This window comes from Lonchura striata, chromosome 17, assembly GCF_050655825.1.
Source record: "Lonchura striata isolate lonStrDom1 chromosome 17, ASM5065582v1, whole genome shotgun sequence".
NCBI classification, from domain to species: Eukaryota; Metazoa; Chordata; class Aves; order Passeriformes; family Estrildidae; genus Lonchura; species Lonchura striata.
In genome coordinates this window covers 11,861,327-11,882,739 of record NC_140719.1, presented here as the reverse complement: position 1 = coordinate 11,882,739, position 21,413 = coordinate 11,861,327, and the positions used below count along the sequence as shown (strand labels likewise).

Genomic DNA, 21,413 nt, shown 5'->3' with positions numbered 1-21,413 from the left:
GCCCTGCTCAGCCTGGCCCCTGCTCCTCCTCTTCAGGAGCCCATTTATGGGGTGACCACGAAGGATGTGCTTCCAGCAGAGGATCCCCAGGGAACACAGCCAGGGCTGGGGCTGGCACACGGTCCCATCACCCACCCGTGTGACTTTCCTGGGGCAGGTCCCCCAGCGAGCACCCACAGACACTGAAATGGCACCTGGCCCCTGTGGCATCTGAGATCACCCCCTACAACTGCTCCCTGCCCTCGAAAAATGTTTTATTCCTTATGCCAGCAGAAGAAAAAGTCAGAATTTGGGGGAGATAAGGAATTTCTGCCTCCACAGGCTGCCCAGCACTGCCTGAAGTCTTCCCTCCCCACCCGTTTTGGGGTAGCTGCTGGTTTTCCCACACTTTGCACCCAGCACTTGCTGCCCATGCAGGTTGAATTCCCTCTGCTGTGCTCTCAGAGCCCTGGCACACACACAGCCCCAGTGTCACCATCTCACTAAGTGATGATGGACTCCTTTTTTTTCCCCCTTTCCCCCCTCAAACCAAGTTTTGGCTAAACACTGCGCTGCCCTAGAGCCAAATATGGAAAACTCCCACTCGTGACTCTACCGTCCCACTCGTCTAATCCTGAACTTAAACCCTACGATTAGGATCTGAACAGCCACCAAAAGTTTAAACAAGCTAAATTTAGCCCTGGTATTTATAAACAAGGAGGAGAGGGGGGTTTTGCAGAGAGCACACGGGTGCCCCGTGGCACAAAGCCAAAGAAATTCCTGCTGGGGACGTTTTGGTGGGATGGGGAGTGGGCAGAGGTGGCAATGGCCAGACAGGGATGGATCCAGCTCCCCTCAACCTCACAGCCATGAAGCTGCTGGCCTCCCTTTGCAAGCAAAACTCCCAGAAATAGTTATTAGCAACAAAACTCTCGCCCACTTGGAAACCACGAGACCCGAGAGCAGACGGGCATCAGCTCCTGGGATCTGTACCCCGGGATTTCTGCTGAGTTTAACCAAGGAAACGGCGAGAGAGGGAGGGAAGCCTCTGCCTCAGACACCTTTTGCCAGCAGAAATCCCTGTGTCAACATGACGCCCTCGCCGAGGGAGCGGGACAATGGTGGCGGCTCTGGCCTCCGGCCGCAGCCCGCATTCCTGCCCCCCTCCCCTGGAAACCCCCCTTTTGTGGGGAGCAGCAGGCCCTGTGAAAGGGCCGTCTGTCGCCCTGCCTTTTGACTTGGAGGTCTGTGTCTAACATTTTAATAGGGGCTGGGGGCCGGGGACAGCCCCCTCCTCCCTCCTGCCTGCTGCTCCCCCCGTGGGGTCACTCTCCCAGCCCGCCCCAAAGCATCCCAGAGGACAGCCACATTCCTCCACCTGCTCCAGAGGAGCCATCCCATGGCTTCAGCATCCAGGAGTGCCTTTGGGAGGGTCTCATCCTGTTCCCCCAAGCAGGGATGCTCCAGCAAGGCAGGAGTGCTGGGGACACGCTCTCCTCCATGGCTGCTCGTTGACAGCAGGAAATTCCTTTAACTAAAATAAACCAGGGGACACTCACAAATGCTTGTTCCCCGGGCAGTGATGCCAGCAGGGAGTGTGTGGCCCTTGAGGTCCCCATCACCCCGCTGACATGGGACAGAGCAGGTGACAAAGCCAAAAGCCACAGTGCCAAGGGCTCCTTGCCACGCTCCTCTTGGGGACAGGCGTGACAGGCACAGGTAGCATCACATCACACACCACAGAGGGTGAGGAGGGGTTGGCAGCAGGACGCCAAACTCAGTCCTGACAACAGATCACGCACAGCCCAGAGGGTAGAAGCAAAGCTGGCACTGCCACTCTCAGCCATGGTGACTTTAAATCAAGCCCAAGGCCACCCCTGGGTGCCCCTGCAGCACCCAGCCCTCCCAGCCCACCACCACCAGCCCACTTGCCTGCAGGGTGCCCCTTCTATTAAATAAGGGCAACGTTATAGCATCATTAAAACTTAATAAATCCATTTCCCATATAAATACCATTAAATCCAGGTTTTGGGGAAGGGAATTAGGGTGAAAACTTGTTAAAAGAAAATTACTTCAGCGCAAATAAATTTTTGCAACTTGACTGAGCATGAAAGTTTCCCATTAAAATGCGACTCGGCTCCCTTTGCTGGAAATGTGCAAGAGCCTAATAACCATGGCCTAAACATTAACTGTTTAACTGGCTTTTCCAATATTAACTCCAGCCTGCCATGGGGGGAAGGGGAGGACGTGATGGGTGAGTGCTTAAAGCAGACATTAATTACGGCTGTGTGAGGGAGGCACACCCCGAGCTCGCTTCTCACCAGCATCCTGCTCCCATGGCGCACGCTGGGATTTTGGGTTTGTCCTGTGCAGGGCCATGAGCTGGACTCAACGATCCTTGTGGGCCCTTTCCAGCTCAGGGTGTTCTGTGATTCTGTGATTGCCAACAGAACTGATTTTGGGTATGGCTGGCTTTAAGCACAGCATGAATTCTGCTGCACGTGAGGTGGTAGGCATGAGTTGGACTCAGTGATCATGGTAGGTGCCTTCCAACTGAAAATATTCTTTTTGGGGCCCATATATAGCCCAGCCAAACATCTCTCCCCCATCCTCAACAGCTCACAGAGGTTTTATTCCAGCATCTCTCACACCAAGCACTGAATTTACCAATGGGAGCCTCCAGCAGCATTGGGATGCCCAGAGAAGTTGTGGCTGCCCCATCCCTGAAAGTGTCCAAAGCCAGGTTGGACAGATCTGGAGTAACCTGGGCTAGTGGAAGTGGAATGAGATCTTTAAGGTCCCTTCCAACCCAAACTACTCCACAGTTCCATGGTCACCCTTTTGACCACCAGCAAATTGCTTGAGATATGTGGAAACCCCAACACCATCCTGTACCACAGACCCTGCCCATGGGGGACCTGCCAGCATGAGGAGGTGACAGGAGAGGACCTGACCCACCAGATGTGCACCAGAGGAAGGCAGAGTCCAGATGTGGGTGTCCAGGTGTGAACGGGACCATCACACCTGGCCAAATGCTCGGCACTGAGCTGCTCTACCAGCAAGACCCAGGTGTTAAACCCTGGGGAGCTCCCAGGTGGACATCTCTAACTGTCCTGGGGAGCTGCCATGGTCTGGTGTCCCTGGGACCAGCAGGGTGCTGCAAAGGCTTCCCAACATCACACAGCAGCTCTGCTACAATGCCCAGTCAACATGGCCTGACCATCATACCTCTCTCCTCCTGGGTGCCTCCACTCAGAGACCCAAAAATCAAAAATCCAGCATTTCCCCTTTACACCAGAGCAGCATTTCTGTCCTTATTCCAGAATTCCAGAACTCTGGCTGCAGCAAATCCTGGCTCACGAGGGCACCCTGCAGCAAGGCAGCATCAGGGACCGGTGGGATTTGGGCACAGCTCTGGGATGGGTGCATGCAGGACCATCCTTCAGGCATGGGACTCAGCACCACGGGCATGCGACGAGATGAAAACACCATTTGGGAAGAAGCTGGAATCATCCCAAACCATCACTTCTCCAGACTGCTGATCCTTCTAACTCTGAACACAAAGCAGAGCTGCAGGAATAGCCCAGCTTGGGGAGTGGTGAGTGAGCAGCCCAAGTGCCCCTCGGTGCTGCCCCATCCCAGGCTGCAGAAGGAGCCTGGCAGGTCCTCAAGGATGCCTGCACACAGCTCTGAACAGAGCAGGGGACCCCGAATACCTTTTTGGCCACTGGGAAGAAGGCTGCACTCAACCAAGACCCCACAGCAGGTCTGCTTTCCCAGGGGGGTTTAAGTTACATCCCAGAGGCTCTTCCACCCTGCAGCCCCAACAAAAAAAACTCCACCTGGCAGCATGTTAACCACAGAGAAGTCACCATCCAGATCCAGAGCTCACCAGCTCTCCCTAAGTGCACCCTGGGGCTACTCCCTCGTTAAACACGCTGATGCTCTATAAATTTCACATTCCACTCATGTACACACGCTGCCACCACTTGGGACACCAACCAACACGAGCAAAATGAGGGTCACCCCACCTCCAGACCTGGAAAAAGCAGGTTAATTTCCAAACAATGTTATTTTAAAACTTGCTAACTTCCTCCTGATTATGTTGTCCGAGCCCTTAATTGGTGAATAGCCTGGTCTAGCAGTGACTTATACGTGTCACCCTCGTGCTACATACAATAAACCATAACAGCCTGGGAGGTGAGGCCAGGTGTGAGGTATCAGCTGGAACAAATGGACGTGTTGTGGCTGCCAGCAGGAAGGAAGACAGCGAGTCAGGTGTTGAGATGGAAGAGATTTTGGTGGAATGAAACATACCCCATACCACGGAGTGAGTGACCTCCAGCCCCAGGGAGCAGAGCCCTGCTTCACACCACGAGACCGTGGAAATTGAAGATGTCCCTGCTCGCTGCAATGACCTTTAAAGGTCCTTTCCCACCCAAACTGTTCTGTGAGCACACAGCTTCGAGTACCTGGTGGGGAATTGCCCCATTAATGTGAGGTGGTGAACACTGCTGTGAGCTCCTGACCCCTCAGCATCTCCCCATCTCTCCTGCTCATCTCTGCGCTGTGGGACCCACTGAGATATCTCCTCTCAAACACATCCCGTGCTCATCACACAGGACAGCCCTCTGGCCAACACAGGTATCCAAGCCATGAGAAAAACCAAGCCAAAAAACCTCAGCCCAAGCAACAAAATCCCAAGAACAGAGAGCAGAAGTGAGTGGGACAACCTGAGACAGCTGATAACCACCAAGACACCTTGCAGAGAGCAGAGATAAAAACAGATTCTTTCAGACAAGTGCTAAAACCCCCACTGCTCTCCCAATGACCTCAGCAGCTGGGCTTGAGTTTCTATTCCACTGGAATCCGCAACAGGTGACACTTTGGTATTTTTAATCTCCCCTCTTACCCATTTCCACCTTGTTCTTTCCGAGAATGAGATCAGACTTGAGAGAGCCAACAAGAGTTCTCAACATGGCTGAATCATTGCTCGTCTACTTCTTTAAGAGCTTCCTCTGGTTGATTGTTCAACACTCCACCCTCTTCCTCTCCAGCACCGAGACTGCATTTTTTCTTTGTTATTATTTCATGGAAATAACGTTGGGTTAAAGCACATGAGAAAAACCAAACCAGAAGGAAACTTCCGCCCTTTACAATGAGATAACAATGACTGAGCAGTTGAATAACTTGAAGGGCACAGAAACTCGCGGGGCTCACATCACTCCTCTGCCTTCCTGGTTGTCTCTTGAAAGAGTTTTGAGCTAAAATAATCACCTCTTCCCACTACGGTCCCCTTCAGAATGTTTCTTCCCATGTTTCTGGCCCGCTGCCCGTGGAAGCTGGTGGTGGCAACGGGCACCAGCTCAGGAGCCACTGCCCTGGCTGAATGACAACGCTGCGCTGATTCATAAACAGAGGAAGTACTTTAGCAAGCCGACTCTTCCCCCTTTTCAGCACAAGCCCAGTGATAATTTAACTTATTCTCTCCCCCCACCATCTCTTTTGCTTCTCTGAGCGAGAGGAGAAGCCACGCACAGCTCCTCTGGCTTTCATGGTGAGAGGCTGGTGGAGCAGGGCTGGAAGCTCAGCCTTCTCTCAATGCCATCTGCTTTTAACTAGCGGAGCAAGGGAGGTCCTGGGAATAAATGTCACATGGCACAGAGAGCTAAAATCAGCCCGACTCATTTGCAGGGATGCCAGTCAAAACTAGAGTTATCCAACAGTCTAATTAGGAGCTATCACTAGAAGTCAAAAACGACCTCTTGGAAAAAACTTCTCATTTAGTCTGGGAAAATGCCTTAGTCCAAGGCGAGTGCCTTTTCTGGAATGCCAGAGCTCCCCAGCACCACGGAACCTCACGCCAAGCCCTGCAGCAGCCACCAACTCCAGCCTGGACTTTTTAAAGCTCCAGCCCTGGGACAAAAACACCCAGAACCTTCAGCTGGGGTCTGTGCAAGACCCACAAAACTCCTGCTGCTCTGCCTGTGCTGAAAGACCTGAATAACCCTGCCAAGATGGGAAGCAGCCTCAAAGGAGCCTAATTAGGGTGCTTCTGCCTCAAGCCCTCCAATCCAACGCTTGGTCCCTCCATTCAATTAAAGCCCTGCGTGCCCTGCACCGCCTGGCAAAGGGACAAGCAAGATAAGGCACCTGGAGCTTTACAAACTATCCCTGTAAAATAACAGAATGCAGAGAAAGCTCCTGGTCTCACACTGGCAGTTCCCTTTCCGTAGCAGGGCTGATAACCCGGGGTTGGAGTTATCAGAGTCGGCTCTGCGTAACCCAACGAGCTCCGTCCCGCCACAAGCGCCGGGACACTCGTCCTCTGGAGCAGCATCCCCCTCATACGCTATTTATTTCACTCCACTTTCTAATTGGATTTGTGGGGGCAGCACAAAGGGGCTTTATGGCCAAACTTTGTTAAGTGCCAGGCCGAGCAGAGATGTGGCCAGCAGCCAAAATGGTGCATTTCACGCAGGCGCCAAAGGGCAGTGCCAAGCTTTTCTGCGTCTGGTATCTCGTGCTCTTGGCTCTGCTTTGTTTAAGAAGCTTGGAAGCAAAGCTCCTCGTCAAGAGATATTCAAACAAAGTGAAAAACCAGGATTTTGCAAGTTGCTATCAGGTAACTTGGGAAGTTGCACCTCCTTCAGTCTGGCCGTACCCTCATCGCCCTGCACGGGACAAGAGCTTTAGCACACCCAGAGCACACACCTTGTGCTCCTGCAAAAATAACTCACACACGCTCACAAAGCATCTGCAGCCAAGAGAGAAGTGGTTATTCACAGCCAGCAACCAAAAACTTCTTTAAAGTTAACTTTTTCTCCTAAAAAAAACACCAACAATCCACCCCGAGCCTACTTTAGAGGCTTCTCCAAATAGAGCTCGCACACATCAGATCTAATTAGATTCCATCACCATCTGCACATGAAATGTAAATCAGGAGTTGCAGAGACTTAAGAAAAAAAGGAAAGAATGACCACAAGGAAAAGGAGGGGTGTAAGGTTGGGGAGGGGGTGGAGGGTTGGGCATTCTGGGAAGCCATACATGATTAGTCACACAGCATTAATCTGCCTCCCTTAACAATAGCTGCCGAATTTCGACCGAATCCCAGCTGTCGCTCTTTGAATGAAAGAAAACAAGATTTAGAGCGTCAAGCGTTGGTAAGGGCTTCTGTGCAAAAAAAAGTGGCGTGCATTCATTAGTGCCTCACAAAAGGACTCAGCCTTTGTCCATTAAATTGCTCATGTGCCTGATTGATTTGCTGATTTATTTGCACCAAAGGGTTGGGGGGCTCAGCTTGGAGAAGGGGGCGGGAGGTGCCCGGCTACTGGGCAGAGTAACGGCACCCAGGCGGATTTGCAAAAAAGCAACACACATTGTCAAGGGAAGCTGCCATTCAACAGGTTGGGATTGGAAATGCCTTCAGGTTCCTCCGCCGAGGACTTCCTATTTGGAAATTTGGGGTGGGTGGGAACGTCTCCCCGCCTGCTCACAGCTCGGGCCATGTTCAACAGGCAGAGGGGAAATCTGGCCGGAAAACAGAGCCTTGCCCATTCACATTTCTTTTATGGAATAGTTTTAAAAAGGGAGCTGGAGTCTTATTCATTTCTCTTGGTTATTGTTCCCTGGGAGCCTGGAGTGAATCGGCCATCGCTGCGGTGGGTCGGTTGGTCCTTCAAAGAGTCCCAACGCTTTACACATCCGTTTCCCCACAATCAGCTTGGAGAAAGACCCAGTCTGGGTGCCAGGTCCCACCAGGAACGCCAGGCTAGACCACAGCTTGGCACCAGCACTGGCAGAGCTGCAGGAGGAGGTGCCCTGCTCCCCTGGCGATGCCCCATCGGCCCACGGACACCGCCGGGGCAGCTCCAGCAGCCAGAGCCATGCCATGGAACCTCTCTTGAGTGTTTACTGATGTACTGGTCACCCTAGAGTGCAAGGGACTGAAAGGCAATGCTTCAGGGCTAGGAGGGAGTAGCTGGAAAACAGACAGACAGACAGCCTCCCTCCCCACCCGACGGTCCAAGGAGCGCCGCGGGCTGGCCCTACCTCCTGCTCCATCAGCAGGGCAGTCTGCATAGGCTAACACCAGCAAAACATGGCCCTTTGCCCATGTTTTTCCACCCAGCCAGGAACAAAGCCTGATCCTGTCAAACTCGCGGTGACTCCTACACAAGCAGGTTATTCTTGCCACTCAAGGAAAGAAAACGCATCTTGCCCTATTAAATCCAGAGCCTTCAAAGCAAAGTCAACATGCATGTCAATAGCTTTGGTCGGGGGAGATGAAAATCCTCTGGCTGCTCCATACTTACTGGCACACCTCCGTCCCGTTGGGAAAAGTTTCACACTTGCCCCCGTTGAGGCAGGATTCGGCAAGCTGCGAGCACCGTAAACCTGCAAACAGAGGGACAGCATTAGCCACAGCTCAGGGCCCTGGTGGCAGCAGGGGGGCTGCATCCCCTGGTGTCACCCGGGCTGGGGACAGGCTGGCTGAGACCCCCAGACCCCCCGTGCCTGCACAGCCTGGTGAGGTGGGGTCCAGCACCCGGCAGCCCTCACCCGCAGGGTGATGGACGGGGCAGGGACTGTGCAGCCCCTGCGCTGAGAGGCTCACCTAAAAATAAACCCAGGGTGGGTTTGAGGGTAGTATCTGCCTGCTCCTCCAGCAGGAGGACTGACAGAGAGAAACCCCAGATCAGGCCCTTGACTGACAAATGCCATTTGGGAAAAAACATCCAGCCCAGGGCCCATTAGTTACCATGAGTCCGGTAACGAAATGAGTCGCCCGTCATAACTTGCTATGAGTAAAGGTTTCATTGTCTGCCCTCAGAGCCAAATTCTGCAGAGTTACCACAGCAACTCGCTGAAAGTACCAGAATCGCTTCCGATTTCCACCCCGGCTCGCTCTTCCCCTTCTCTGCCCGCTCGCTCGCTCGCTCTTCACGGTAACTGGTTCTGCGACACGCGTGTGCACCCGGGGCAGTTTCACATCGAGCGACTGCAGCTTCTCAGCGCCACCGCCGCAACCCAGACCCGGCCCCGGACGAGCCCACGCAGCCCGGGGTCAGCCCGCTGGGGCTCCGTGGCCACGGCACACGGGCTGGGGTGCCGGGGATCACTCCAGCCGGGCGCTGGGGACCGCTCCGGCCGCGCACAACTTTCTGCAAACTTCGCCTCCGACGGCTCCCAGCCCTGCTGCGGCAGCAGCACGGCTGCCTTCGCTCCCCAAAATCCTCTCAAGGCTCTCCGGATAGCTATACTAGCTCGGCAGGGGGGCACTACAGGGTCCGGACCCCCCGGGATGGGCTGCTCCCCATCCGTCCCGCACCCCCGGCCGCTTTAGGGGCTCTTTGCCCGTGCCCCGACCCGCTGCCCCCGACGGTCGCGCCGCGCTTTGCGGCGAAGCACCCGGACCCGCCCCGGAGGGGGGGCCCCGGGGGACCCCGACTTTCAAGAAACAGGAAACCGAGAAAAATTTGCAAAACGGTCAAAAGCTCTCGCAGAACAGCGGCAGCAGCGCGGCCGCCGGGCCGAGCCCCGGCTCCCCCCGGCACCGAGCTCCGCTGCCCCCGACGGCAGCGAGCGCCGCTCCCCGCGGCAGCCCCGGCACCGAGCTCCGGCTCCCGGTGGCCCCGAGCGCCTCCTTCGGGGCACCGAGCCCCGCCGCGCTCCCCCGAGCTCCGGCCACCCCCGCGGGGCTCAGCCCCGCTCTCCCAACACGGTTCCGGTCCCGCTGGCAGCGAGCTCCGGCTCTCCCGCAAGAGCCCAGCCCAGCCCCGGCGCATCCCGCGGCACCGAGCCCCGGTTCCCACGAGGACCCCGCGCCCGGACCCCCCCCGAGGGCGCCGCGCTCCGGTCCCGCCGCAGGAGCCGAGTCCCGGTTCCCACGGGAACCTCCCGGCCGGTGCCCGCCGTGCCCCGCCGGGCTCCGGTGCCCGCCGCCGCTCCCGGCAAACTTCCTGCGGGGCGGGCGGTGCGGGGCCCGCGGCGGCGGCCCTCACCTCGCGTCAGGGCGGGCAGCAGGAGCACCAGGAGGCCGGGCGCCAGGAGCCGCTCCATCCCGCTCTGCTCCCGCCGCTCACAGCCGCATAGATCCGCGGGGCCTCGGCCGAGCCGAGCCGAGCCGGTGCCGGTCCGCGCCGCCCCGCCGGGAGCCCCAGACACAGCGCGCCCGAGCGCAGCGACTCCGAACGCGGCGCCTCCCGCGGCTGCTCAGCCCCGGCGGGCCGGGCCGGGCGGCGGGGGGCGGGACGGGACGGTGCGGGGCGGGCCGGGCGCCACGGGACGGGAGGGGATGGGACGGGACGGGCGAGACGCTCCTCCCTGCCCAGCCCGGGGGGCCGCCGCTGGGAGCCCCCTTCCCTCCACGGAGGGTCCCCGAGTGGGACGCGAGTGCGGCCGTGGGGTCCGCGCAGCCCCCACGGGCAGCCGCGTGCCTCTGTGCAGCCACCGCACAGCCCCGGTGCAGCCCCCTGCATGCAGGCACGGATGCACCGGGTGCAGCTCCTTCTCTCCGTGCTGCCGCCGCACACCCCCGGTGCGGCGTTCCCCTGCAGTCCCCCAAACCCTGCAGGGCAGGTCCCCCATTCCCAGTGCAGCTCCAGCACAGCTCTCACGTGCAGCCACTACAGAGTCCCAGCACAGCTCTGGACGCCTGCATGCAACCCCCACAAGCAGCCCTGCATTTCCCCAGTGCAGCTCCGGACACCCCCAGTTCAGCCCCCACCCCAGTATTGGTGCAGCTCTCCCCCATGCACACCCTACATAATCCCAGTATGGCTTCTCCATGGTCCCAGTGCAGCCCCCCAGCCCCTGCACAGCCCCTGAGGCCGCAGTAGCCACCGAGCGACCACAGGAATCCCCAGGACCAGCCTGGCTCACGGTGTGTCCGTGCAAACCACGGGACACACGGGAATGGGGCTGTTGTACCATCGCCTGGTACTGGGATGATGGGTCAGGGACTGAGCATCCCCTGGTACTGGGAAGAGCAGTGTGGGGATCCCCCCCTGACCCCCACCAGAGCTCAGGTGTGCGCAGGTACGCGGAGCCGTTTCCCACCCAGCTCCCCTGCAGGTGGTGCAGGCAGCTGGGTCGGATGTTGTTTGTTTTGTGCTGTGAACTCGTGAACTCCCAGGCAGAGCCTGGCCAGCCCCGTGCGCCGCATCCACAAACAAACAAACATTCTGGGATAAACTGGGAAGCCAAACCCAGGGGCAGCCCCACAACCCCCACATGTGTGCGGCTTTCCCCTTAGAGCAGTGACAGGGTTCGCTGTGTCTTCATCCTCAGAGCCCCACTCCTGCCCCAGCTGCCACAGGGCCACGATCAAGCATGGAAAGCCAAGCTGGAGTGCCCCACCTGAAATCCATGCAGGCCTTGAGCCCAGGGCAGGTTGAAGCCCTTAACTGGTGTTTGTGGGTGTCTCCTGCAAGCAGTGGCTGCAGGGGGTGCTCAGGGCTGTACTCACAGCGCACCACTGATGGGAGCAGCCCGTGTGAGGGTGCTTAAAAATGATGTTTCCTCATGGGGCTTTGGGGGCCAGCCCTGCTCAGCGAGGCTGCAGTGCCTGCAAAAACTCAGAGAGTTTGGGCTACCAGCTCTTCCAGGCATGTGGGTACTTAAATCCCACTGGACTCTTGTGTCTACCTCAAGAACTGCTGGAGGGTATTGGATGGTGCTTTTACAGCTCCCAAACATGAGAATGGGGAGGGATGGCTGCCGGCCTCTGGCTGAAAGCTTGGGAAAGAGGAAGGGGAAGGAGGGTCGGCAATGGGTTAACGGGAAGGAGGTGACACTGTGGTCATCTGTGTCTCTCATCTCAGGGTACCTCTCCACCAGCCCCCAGGCTCATCCCATCCCATGCCAGCCCTGCTGTTATCCCACTGCTTCCTGTTGTAAACTATTTCCAGAGCAAGTGTGAAACAATTAAAGAAACCGAAGGGCAGAGTCTGCTCCCCAGATCAAAGGCGTGAGCCCTGCAGCGGTACCTCACTGCCTCCCTCCTTCCCTGCTCCTCTGCCTTCCCCACTCTGGGCTCCAAAGCAGTGCCCTGATCAGGGCTGGGGAACCAGGGCCACGGTGCCACTCGGGGCCAGGTGCCACTGGAAGCTCGAGCCTTGAACGATTCCAGAATGTGGGTGCTGCCTGTTCTATCCTCCCTGCAGATACAAATAGCGTGACAACTGGGCACTGGGATGTGACCCCGCCTGTGCCACCACAACCTTGTCACCATCCTCAGCCTCATACAGAGGTGCAAGGATAGCCTGAGGTTCCTCCACTTGGGCATCCTTAGAGATGGAGACTTTGTGCTCTTTGTCCATCTCCCCCCTTTCCCCCTCTCCGTCAGAGTCCCTGGAGCAGGGAGCATCCCAGCTCTACCTGCCTGGAAATACCGGCTGAAGCTTTGCCCGGGCTTGTTCCCCATGTGCAGAAAGCACTCTGCATTCAGCTCAGCTGCGCTCTGGGACTTGATCCCTGAGACTTGAGAGAGACCCCCCTGCCCCTTGGACCACCGTGGGCATGCCTGGGGACACGGGGCTGTCAGGGTGACACACCTGTGCCACCCGGGGATGGAGAGGTGGCGATGCTGAGGGATGCGCAGGGTGGTGCAGGCACTGGATAACCGTGTGTCCCAGGCTGCTCCTGGAGCTGCTGGGCTGGAAGGACACATGGGAAGCCAGGAGTGAGGCCTGGCCCTGGGTTTCCTTCGTGGCTGGAAGGGTCTGTGTGGTGTCCACAGCATAAACACAGCCAGACCGGGCGTGCGGCCGCGCAGCCGCGTCGCCTCGTCCCCCAGCACAGAAGGTCAAATACATCTATTTATTGCCATCACCCCGGGGCTCCGTGACCCCGCAGCTCTGGGGCTCTGCTTGGGGAAAAGGCTCTGCTGGGAGGGAGCTAAAAGGGTCCTCTGTGGTTTCCTATGGAAGTCTGAACACGAGGATGGCTCCTCCAGCCAGGCGCTGCTGCGAGAGGTCCCCGCTTTAATCTGGTTCCATCCTTCCCCTGGTACTGAGGGATCTGCTGCAAGATCCTCGTGGGGAACCTCCTCAAGTTTCCTTCTCCCAGACGCCTCCTCCAGAGGCTCCTACCAGCAAAAGTAAAAAAGGGAGGAAGGCAGAAGTCAGCGCTCAGCATAAATCTTTTTGCAATGAGAGGTGAATAAGACATAAATCCAAAGAAACTTTTTCTTTTGAGTGGTCTTCAGGGGTTAAAAATAATGGGATTTTAGGTCCTTTTAAAAATAGTGTTTGTAAAAGGCTTTAATAGAAACCTTGGCAACTGTCCATGTGATTAGTGATTTAAAAACATGAAACCTCCACACATGTTTAAAAGTTTTAATAAGTTAAAATTAAATGAGTGAAACTCTGGGAATATTTTTTTGTTACTGCAAGCTAAGAAAATCATGTCCGTTAAGCAAAACTTAATACAAATATAAACAGGTAATGCACATCTGTAAATTATTTTCATGTCTCCAGGGGCTGGAAAAAAACCTAAGTGAGACCAGCATTCTTATATATATTTTGCCTTGACAGCTCAGGAAAAAATTTGCCAAAAACCAGAGTTAGAGCACTGGGCTGGCGTGGGAAAGTTGGTTTAGTGAGAAATTTGCCCGAGGCTATTTAAATAAAAACAGGCGTTTTTCTTTAATGGCAAATGCCTGTTAAATACAACCAACGCGGCTTCCAATCGCCTGAGTAACTTGTGTGCCTATTCCTTCTTGACACTTTCATCTCTTTATCATCACAATCAATATTTTGCTCTTATACCTTTGGTGCAATAAAAATAAGACTGATAAGGCAGACATCAAACTGGATCTCTCCTGCTTTCCCCACCGTGCTTGGCTTGGCATTGCTCTGCTGCCTGGATTTTGGAGCAGCAAGGAGGGTTAGCCCTCCTCATGCTGGTACATGCACCCCCACCCTCCCTCATGCTCTGAAAAAAAACTAATTTTTAGTAATTAAGTGTGAATCAAAGCAGGTAGAGCATCCTGGAAAGTCTGAGCAGATAAAAACGCACTGGTCATGGGGTCTTTGAGGTAAAACTATCCCCAAACTTCTCCATAATGGGATTAAGGCACGATTTTCTGGGGCACTAGAGAAAAGAGGCTGGATTTGCAAGAATGGTCTAAATCCTGATTGGTTTTAATCTTACCTTTCTTAAAGAGCTGAGTGGAAGATTGTGCCTGGACGGTCACAGGTTAAATCACACTGTGCCATCCCTCTGCCACAATGCTCTGGCAGCATGTGCCCATGGAGGATGACTTTCCTCCCGCTGGTGCAGTGGGATTTGATCCCATCAGGATGTCCAGGGCTGGGATGGGACAAAGGACAATCAGTCCTTGCTGCCATGGGCAGAGATTGGTGCCATGTGTGTCCCTGCCCTGGCACAGCTGCCACACCGGGCTTGGCACCTGTGGAGTTTTCCTCCTCACGGGCTGCTGAAACTGGTTTTAATTGCAGGGTTGCTCCTGGCCATCATTTCTCAGTGTGTAAAATCTGCTCAGGAGCTCTCACCCAGGGATTAGTGACAGGCAGGAAGACGTCCCCAAGGAGCAGCTTTGCCTGCACCGTTTGTACCTGGGTGAAAGGTGCTGCTGCGGAATTGCGCTATAAAATCTGTGTCACATTTAAAATAAAATGTCTTTATGGGCTGTGAGGGGAGAGCAGGTGCTGGGCAGGCATTGCTCAGCCTGGCCCTGGCCCCTTGGTCCCTGTGCTGTTCCTATCCAGCTCCATAAAACAACTGAAACATTCTGTGTTGTGTAAACAGAGCCTGCTGGGGTTTATGGAGCTGCGAGTGACAATGTGCTTGTCCCCTGTGCTTGTCCCCAGGCCCGTCCCAGCCCACATGAGCTGCTGGAAATGCAGTTCTCCCTGTCCTGTGCTGCGTGTCCCTGTTCTCCCCATGCTTGTTCATGCCTCTGTCTGCACCCTGCTGCTGCAGAGCCTGCGTGTTCCTCTCCTGTCCCTCGATTCCTCAGGGTGTCAGACACCCAGCTCAGGGATGGGGCAGCTCTGCACCCACCCGCTCTCACCCACAGGGGAGATGCAGGGGGTCACCCCGACTCTCTGGAGTGCAGACCCCAGCCCAGATTTGTCCTGGTCCTTGGGACGTGTGGGACACGTTTGTATTTCATGTGCATCTTCCTGCAAGGCCATCTGTTCTTGGCCTTTTCTTCCATTCCCCTTTCCCTGCCAAGGCAGTTTGCATCACCTCAGCAAATAAATTGCTCACCGGTGTGTGTGGAAGGGGCAGGATTAAACCTCCTCTGATATCTCCATTAAATAATCGAAAACCATCGCTCACAGCAGTGAAAACCCAAGCGTGATTCTGTGTGCACAAGCCCGGGCATGAACCTGATACTGGATTTCTGGACTGTGGTGCAATGCCACGCTCATCCAAGTCACGCTGGCATCCCCGCAGTTTCACCCGGCTCTGTGCTGCTGGGATTCGCCTCTCCTCTTTCTTGAGGGCACACGCTCAAGAAAAACGTCATGCCGTGCGGACACTCGCCCCGCAGAGGTTTCGAGCAGGTTTTTGGGAGACATCACTCACAGAGATCTGGGCGTGCCCCTTCTCGCTCTGCTGGCCCGGGGGGCTGGCTTGCAGGGTCCCGGGATGCCACTGATACCGGCAGGGAGTTTCAGGGGCAGTTCAGTGCCAGCTCTGTTCTCACAGCTCTGGGATTTGGGACTCCTGTGCTGGGATGAAGGCAGCTGAAATTCTTAAGCGATTACAAAAAGAGATTAAAAAAGGATTTTCTGCACCCCAGCCTTTGCTGATGCTCCATTCCTGGGCACTCCCACCCACCGCCTCCTCTTTCCTTCCTCATGGAAATGGGAAGACTGGGAGATGTTTCTCTTTCCAGCACGGCTGCAAAGCAGCCCTTTGCCCCCTGAAACACGCACAGGGAGGACCACACATCCCCTGCACTGATGCAGGGTGTGCTGGGCTGTTGCAGTCACACTGACAGCCCCATGCTGGGGTGGTGGGGGTGCTCCTTTGTCCCCCCGGCCACAGCTGGGCACATGTGAGGGCTGCTGTCGGGGAACGCTTCCCACCCAGCTCTGACCTTGGTGCCTCCCAGCAAAAACACCTCCTGGAGAGGGGCCAAACACAATAGCCAGTTCCTTCTACTCCCTTCCTTCCCAGGCAGCCACATTATCACAGGGCTCGGCCGCGAATCAAAGCCAGGCACACGAAGACGGGAACCAGGAGAAATCAGCCCAAAGATGCCATTTCCTCCCGGAGAGCAGCGGCTGCAGGGCACCGGAGCCACCCGTGCTATCGCAGGGTGTCCCATCACAGCCTGGCAGGGAGGGAGGAGCCCTGCAAACCATTCTTGGGGTACCCAGGAGCTGCAGGATCCCCCCGTCATGCCCAGAGCACCCCCTGTGCCTCAGCAGCTCCCACGGTGCCTTTGGTGGTGCCACAGGCGGTTCCAAAGGGGTTGGAGGAGCCCCAGAGCCCGTTCCCAGACCTCTGCTCACGGGCAGCTCTACGTGTGTGATTTCTTTCCCAGAAAATCATTGTGTGCGGGTTTTCACAGAATCGTAGAAATGTTAAGTTGGGAGGGAGCCGTCAGGATCATTGAGTTCTGTTCTGGACCCTGCGCAAGATACTGTGAGAGATGGTATCAAAGGCTTTGCTGAAGTTCACAACGATTACATCTACTGGCTTTCCTAGACAGCTTTTAGCTTTAGGCTGAAAAACAAATTTAACTAGAAGTCCCCGTGATGCCATAATCCTTTGTCTCTAAGGGGGAGAGGTCAGTGCTGTTGGGCGAGGCTGCTGCCTCTCAGCGGGATGGGGCTCGGGCTCCCTGGCTCTCCCCCATCCGAAGGACGGCGTGGCGGCTGCCGTGGCACGGTGCGGGCACGGGCCGGTGGCACGGGCCGGGCCGTGTGCCGTCCCACCCCCGGCACGGGCTGGGAACCGGGAGATGCCAGCAAGGTGCGATCCCTCCCCCGCCGCCCCGAGCCGCCGGCTTCAAAGCCCGGGGACCTTTCAAATGCAGCAGCTGGGGAGACTCCCAGCCGGGGAGGAAGCAGGGACTGCAAGAGGGGAGGAAACCACAGGATGGATGGGACCGACCCCCTGTCCCAACACGAGGTGATGCTGCCTGGTGGCACCCACATGCCACCACCAGCTCCCCACCCCGGCAGGATTCTGTGCCTTTGGAGTCTGCTCCCGGCACAGCTGGGCTGGGCTGGTGCTGTCACCTGGACTTTGGAGTGCAGAAGCTGCCGAGGGTGGTGGTGTCCTGCTCTGGCACCTCGCTGAGCCGTGCCCCTGCGGCACTTGGGCTCTGCCGAGGTGTGGGATGGAGGCACGGCCCTGCCCCACGGAGCGGGGAGATGCAGGAGCCCGCGGGACGATGCTCCCACGGATGTCCAGCAGCATAAACACATCAAAGCGTGTCCTGATGGCAGCGAGTAAACAGGAAGGGACAGAAAGACAAACACGGCTCCTCGCAACTGGCGGGGGAGAAAAACAACTCTCTCTCCAGGCGGGAGAAGGTTTGCTGCCCGCTCAGCTGTGACCCCGTGGAGAAATGAGCCAAATGAGCCAAATGGGCCAAATGAGCCAAAAGGGCTTGGGGCCACCTGCTCCAAATGCTGTTGGGTGGGTGGCTGCGGGGGGCTGAGCCCTGCCAGCGGGGGCTGCAGGCGTTGTGGATGTCGTGCCCAAGTGCCTCTTGCTGCCCCTGCACACCAGGGCATCGTGCTCAGTGCTTTGAGCAAAGTGGATTTAGGAAAACTGCTGGAGACGGGGCTGAGTGGGATGGTGGCAGCACGGGGTGCTGCAGGCTGCTGCCTCACCCGCTGCTTCCCCGGAGCCCAGGCTGGTTCCCAGGGCTGCCCCACAGGGCTGAGCCAGGATCCCTAATGGGATTAAGGGCCTCCTTGCCGGTCATCCCATCCTAATCCTGCTGGGAGGAGAAAAGTCAGGCTGGGACAAAAGGCATTAGCTGTCCGCGCCTGGCCGTGGCCGCTGACTTGTGTGCTGGTGGTGGGGCCGGGGCAGCAGCCACAGAACCCTCACTTCTGCCATGTGGGTGGTCACAGGCACTGGCCAACTCCCTGGACACTGCTGGGGACACTGCTGGGGACACACGGGGACCCCAACCATGCTGGCACGGGACGTGGGAGCGCGGCGCTGGCATGGCTCCGCTGAGCGTCAGTGGGACGAGTTGATTCACTGCTTGGAGCAGCTGCTGTCCAGCAAAGTTCCTGTTTTCCAGAGAAATCCCTAACTCCATGCCTGGAACAAACAAATGGGAGCGGAGCAGGTGCCTGGCCCTGTGCAGGGTAGCTGCAAGGGCACAGCCTTGGCTGGCTGTTGAAAACACAAACTCCAGAGCTGGACTGGTTCACAGTCAGAAACTGAGGAAACAACCCAAAAACATCCCCTCTCCAAAAAAACCCCAGACTCAGGGGTTTGGGAGGGAGTCAAACCCTCCTGTTTTGGGGCATGAGACAAAGTGAAAAGGTGAGAAAATAAAAACTAAATTTTCCCTGGAGAGGGATTATCCTCCTCCTCCACCTCATCCCTGCTGTCCCCCAGGCAGCCCAGCAGGTCCCCTACCCTGCAGAGTCCTGGCAGTGTGACCAAAACCACCTCTGCAGCCATGGGAGATGACTCTAAGGGTCAGCTCCGGGCTAAGTGCTAAGTGTTCAGGGGGTTTAAATTAAAACATTATTTAAATTAAAACATGTATGTGTTTCTCTGCTCAAGCACAGCAATGCGGGAGCAACATGATGTGCTCAGGATAGGGGAGCTCATCCCACCCCACAGCACGCCCTGGGGAGAGCCCAAGGTGCCTCCTGCAAAGGGAACAGGAGGGTGAGGGGCCCATCCAGGCTGTCCCTGCCCCAAAAACCACAACCATGCCGGGGTGACAGCCAGCACAGCCCCACGGGGCACCGGGCGGGCAGGGGGGCACCGCTCCCCCGTGCCAGAGCGGGCTGGCTTCGCTTTGCTGAGCGGGATGTTTTCAAACCTGCTCTTGAGGGAGGAGGTTTGCCAACGGAAATATGTAACTGACTGTAAATAATGGCTTTTATCTGCAGTGAAATGAATAAACTCCCGGCAGCAGCAGGGGCAGAGCCAGCGGGGCCGTGCAGGTGACAGAGCAGGGTGTTGGGTTACGGGCTCCCCATCACTGCTGGAGCCCCCCGATGGCTTGTGACAGGTTCATAAGCTGAGAAATGTGATGCTTTGCAAGGTTCAGTAAATATTAGGACTACTCCTCCCTCTTTCTGGTGCAGGTTTAATTGTGAGGATAATTCATGAGAGCACAAGGAAAGGAAAAAAAAAAAACAAACAACTGGGAAAATCGGACCTGTTAAATAGAATCCATTAATAACGAAATGATTGTTCCTCTGCATGTGTTTCAGACAGCTGCCTAATTGTTAATTACCTCGATATGAGAATAACAGGTAATTACGGGGCTGCATCACGAGGAGCTGACTTTTTTTTTCCTGCTTCTTTTCTCTTGGTGAATGCCAGAGCTGGAGCGTGCCCCGGCAGGTCACGCCAGGACTCGGAGCAGAGGCACTCCCCAGGCAGGGTTGCTCCTGAGGTGGAAGCTCTGGGTTCCAGCCACGTCCTGAAGCTATTCCTGCTCTTGGACATAGATCTCAAGACACACAGCTTTTCCTCAGGGTGCTGGGGACCAGACACCCCCCTCAGTCTGGGGCCCTGCCTGGGCAGAGCCCAGCCCTGGCTCTACACTGAGCAAACAAGAACCAAAAGCCATTGGTGACCTTGGCTGTCAAATTCCCCAAGATTACTTGATTTAAGAGACATTCTTGAAATATTTCATTCCCATTTGTCTGTTGCAAAATGCACTTTCTACACACAAAAACACACTCAAACCCAGAGGCACACACACAGGTACTGAGCAAGCATCTGGCAAGGACAGGACTCTGCTTTAAGTTTTTCTGCACCAAGAAACAGTTCTGGATCCCACTTTCCAGAGATGAGAGGATGCAGAGACAGAGGGGGTGATAACATCTGTGCAATTAGTGACGCTGCTGCTGGGGATTTGCCATTGATGGTTCCTGGTTCCCTGCAATTTTTGCCTTTGGCTTCTTCCAGGGAAGTGATGCCAGCCAAGACAGAGCTGAGCAAGGAGGGAGTCAGGACAGAGAGAGCTGTCTGAGACCTGATCAGAGGAGGAGGCAGCCCCAGCTATGCCTTCCACACTTCACAGGCCTCATCCAGTGCTGGTGTTTCCCATGAAGAGGAGCAGGGATCAGTCTGGATCACTCAGATCTCCGTGGGGTGTGGAGCCCATTTCAGTCCTGCAGAAGGCAACACATCTATTCCATTAGCTGCCCAACCAGAGGGTGTTGGGGGACATGACGGGGTCCAGTGGCTCTGGTGTCACCCACCACAGGCTCTATCCCAGCCATTCCCATCACCTGGAGATGATGGGAAGCAGCCTGGAGCCCTGCACCCTCTGCCAGAGGCAGTCCTGGCCTTGGGCACGCAACGTGCTGGGGAGGGAGGGATGCTCTCCTTCTCATCCCGGCTTCCTGCAGGCAAAAATAGCCCCGGGTTCCTGTGCATGTGGTGTATTTATAGTGTGAGAGGCTCTGTGAGTGCTGCCCTTCTGCCTCTCACCTGCGTTTTGGGGAGGAAACAGCATCTCCCTGCCGTGTGTCCGTGCACGGCTTCCACAACGGAGAGGCCCGGAGCTTCCCACAGAGCTGATCCCACCAGTGGCACCTATGTGACCGTGTCCCTGCTGTGGGGACAGTGCTGGGCCCAGCTGGGGTGCCAGGTGGGATAACCCATGGCACAGGGATGTGGGAGACACGGAGGGCACCTGGTGCTGCCCTCAACACCTGCACAGCGAGGGCAAAGTCTGTGGGATGGGTGGCAAGATCCTTCTGAGGGGTAAAAAAGAAGGAAACCTGGAATCCAGCTTTCAAATCCATGCTGTCCAAGAGATCCAGGGTTGCTGCAAGGTGGGCGATGCCTCCCAGCACTGGCAAGGGCAGGGCTGGCACAAATCACCACCCACAACAGTGACAGGAGCTTATTTTTCTAAGCATATCACCAAAGAAGCTAAATATACATTTTCCATTCAATTACCCAAAGCAGCGATAGCCCAGAGCCTAAAAATAAATCCCTTTGCATTGTGCCTGGGCCGGAATTAGATTGCCTTCAGACCAAGCCCTGTTCAGCTTCACCTCAGCCTGAGCCTCTTCTCTGCCCCTGGGCTCCCGGTGGCACGGGACAGGATGGCTCTGTGTGCCCCCACCTTCTCCAGCTCCAGCCCAGAGGCTCTGTGGTGAGCAGAACATTCCCAGTGGCTGCTGCCTGTTGCAAGACTGATCTGCTGGAAAAAAATGCATGTTTTGCAAGGCTTTTCCCAGCCCAGGCTATGCCAAGTGTTGGCCCAAACCCCAGTGTGT

General features: G+C 56.2%; 1 protein-coding gene across 2 annotated transcripts in view; it reads right to left on the bottom strand.

Moving 5' to 3' along the window:
• Positions 1-10,207, bottom strand: part of NOTCH1 (notch receptor 1) — a 41,597-nt gene extending 31,390 nt beyond the window's left edge. For both annotated transcript variants that reach the window (XM_021543598.4, XM_021543599.4), the window contains exons 1-2: positions 9,984-10,207; positions 8,295-8,376 (exon numbers count right to left, since the gene is read on the bottom strand). In XM_021543598.4, the coding sequence (XP_021399273.3) occupies positions 8,295-8,376; positions 9,984-10,041 (140 nt within the window). In that variant the 5' untranslated portion in view covers positions 10,042-10,207. The remainder of the gene's footprint in view (positions 1-8,294; positions 8,377-9,983) is intronic.
• Positions 10,208-21,413: the final 11,206 nt, after the last annotated feature.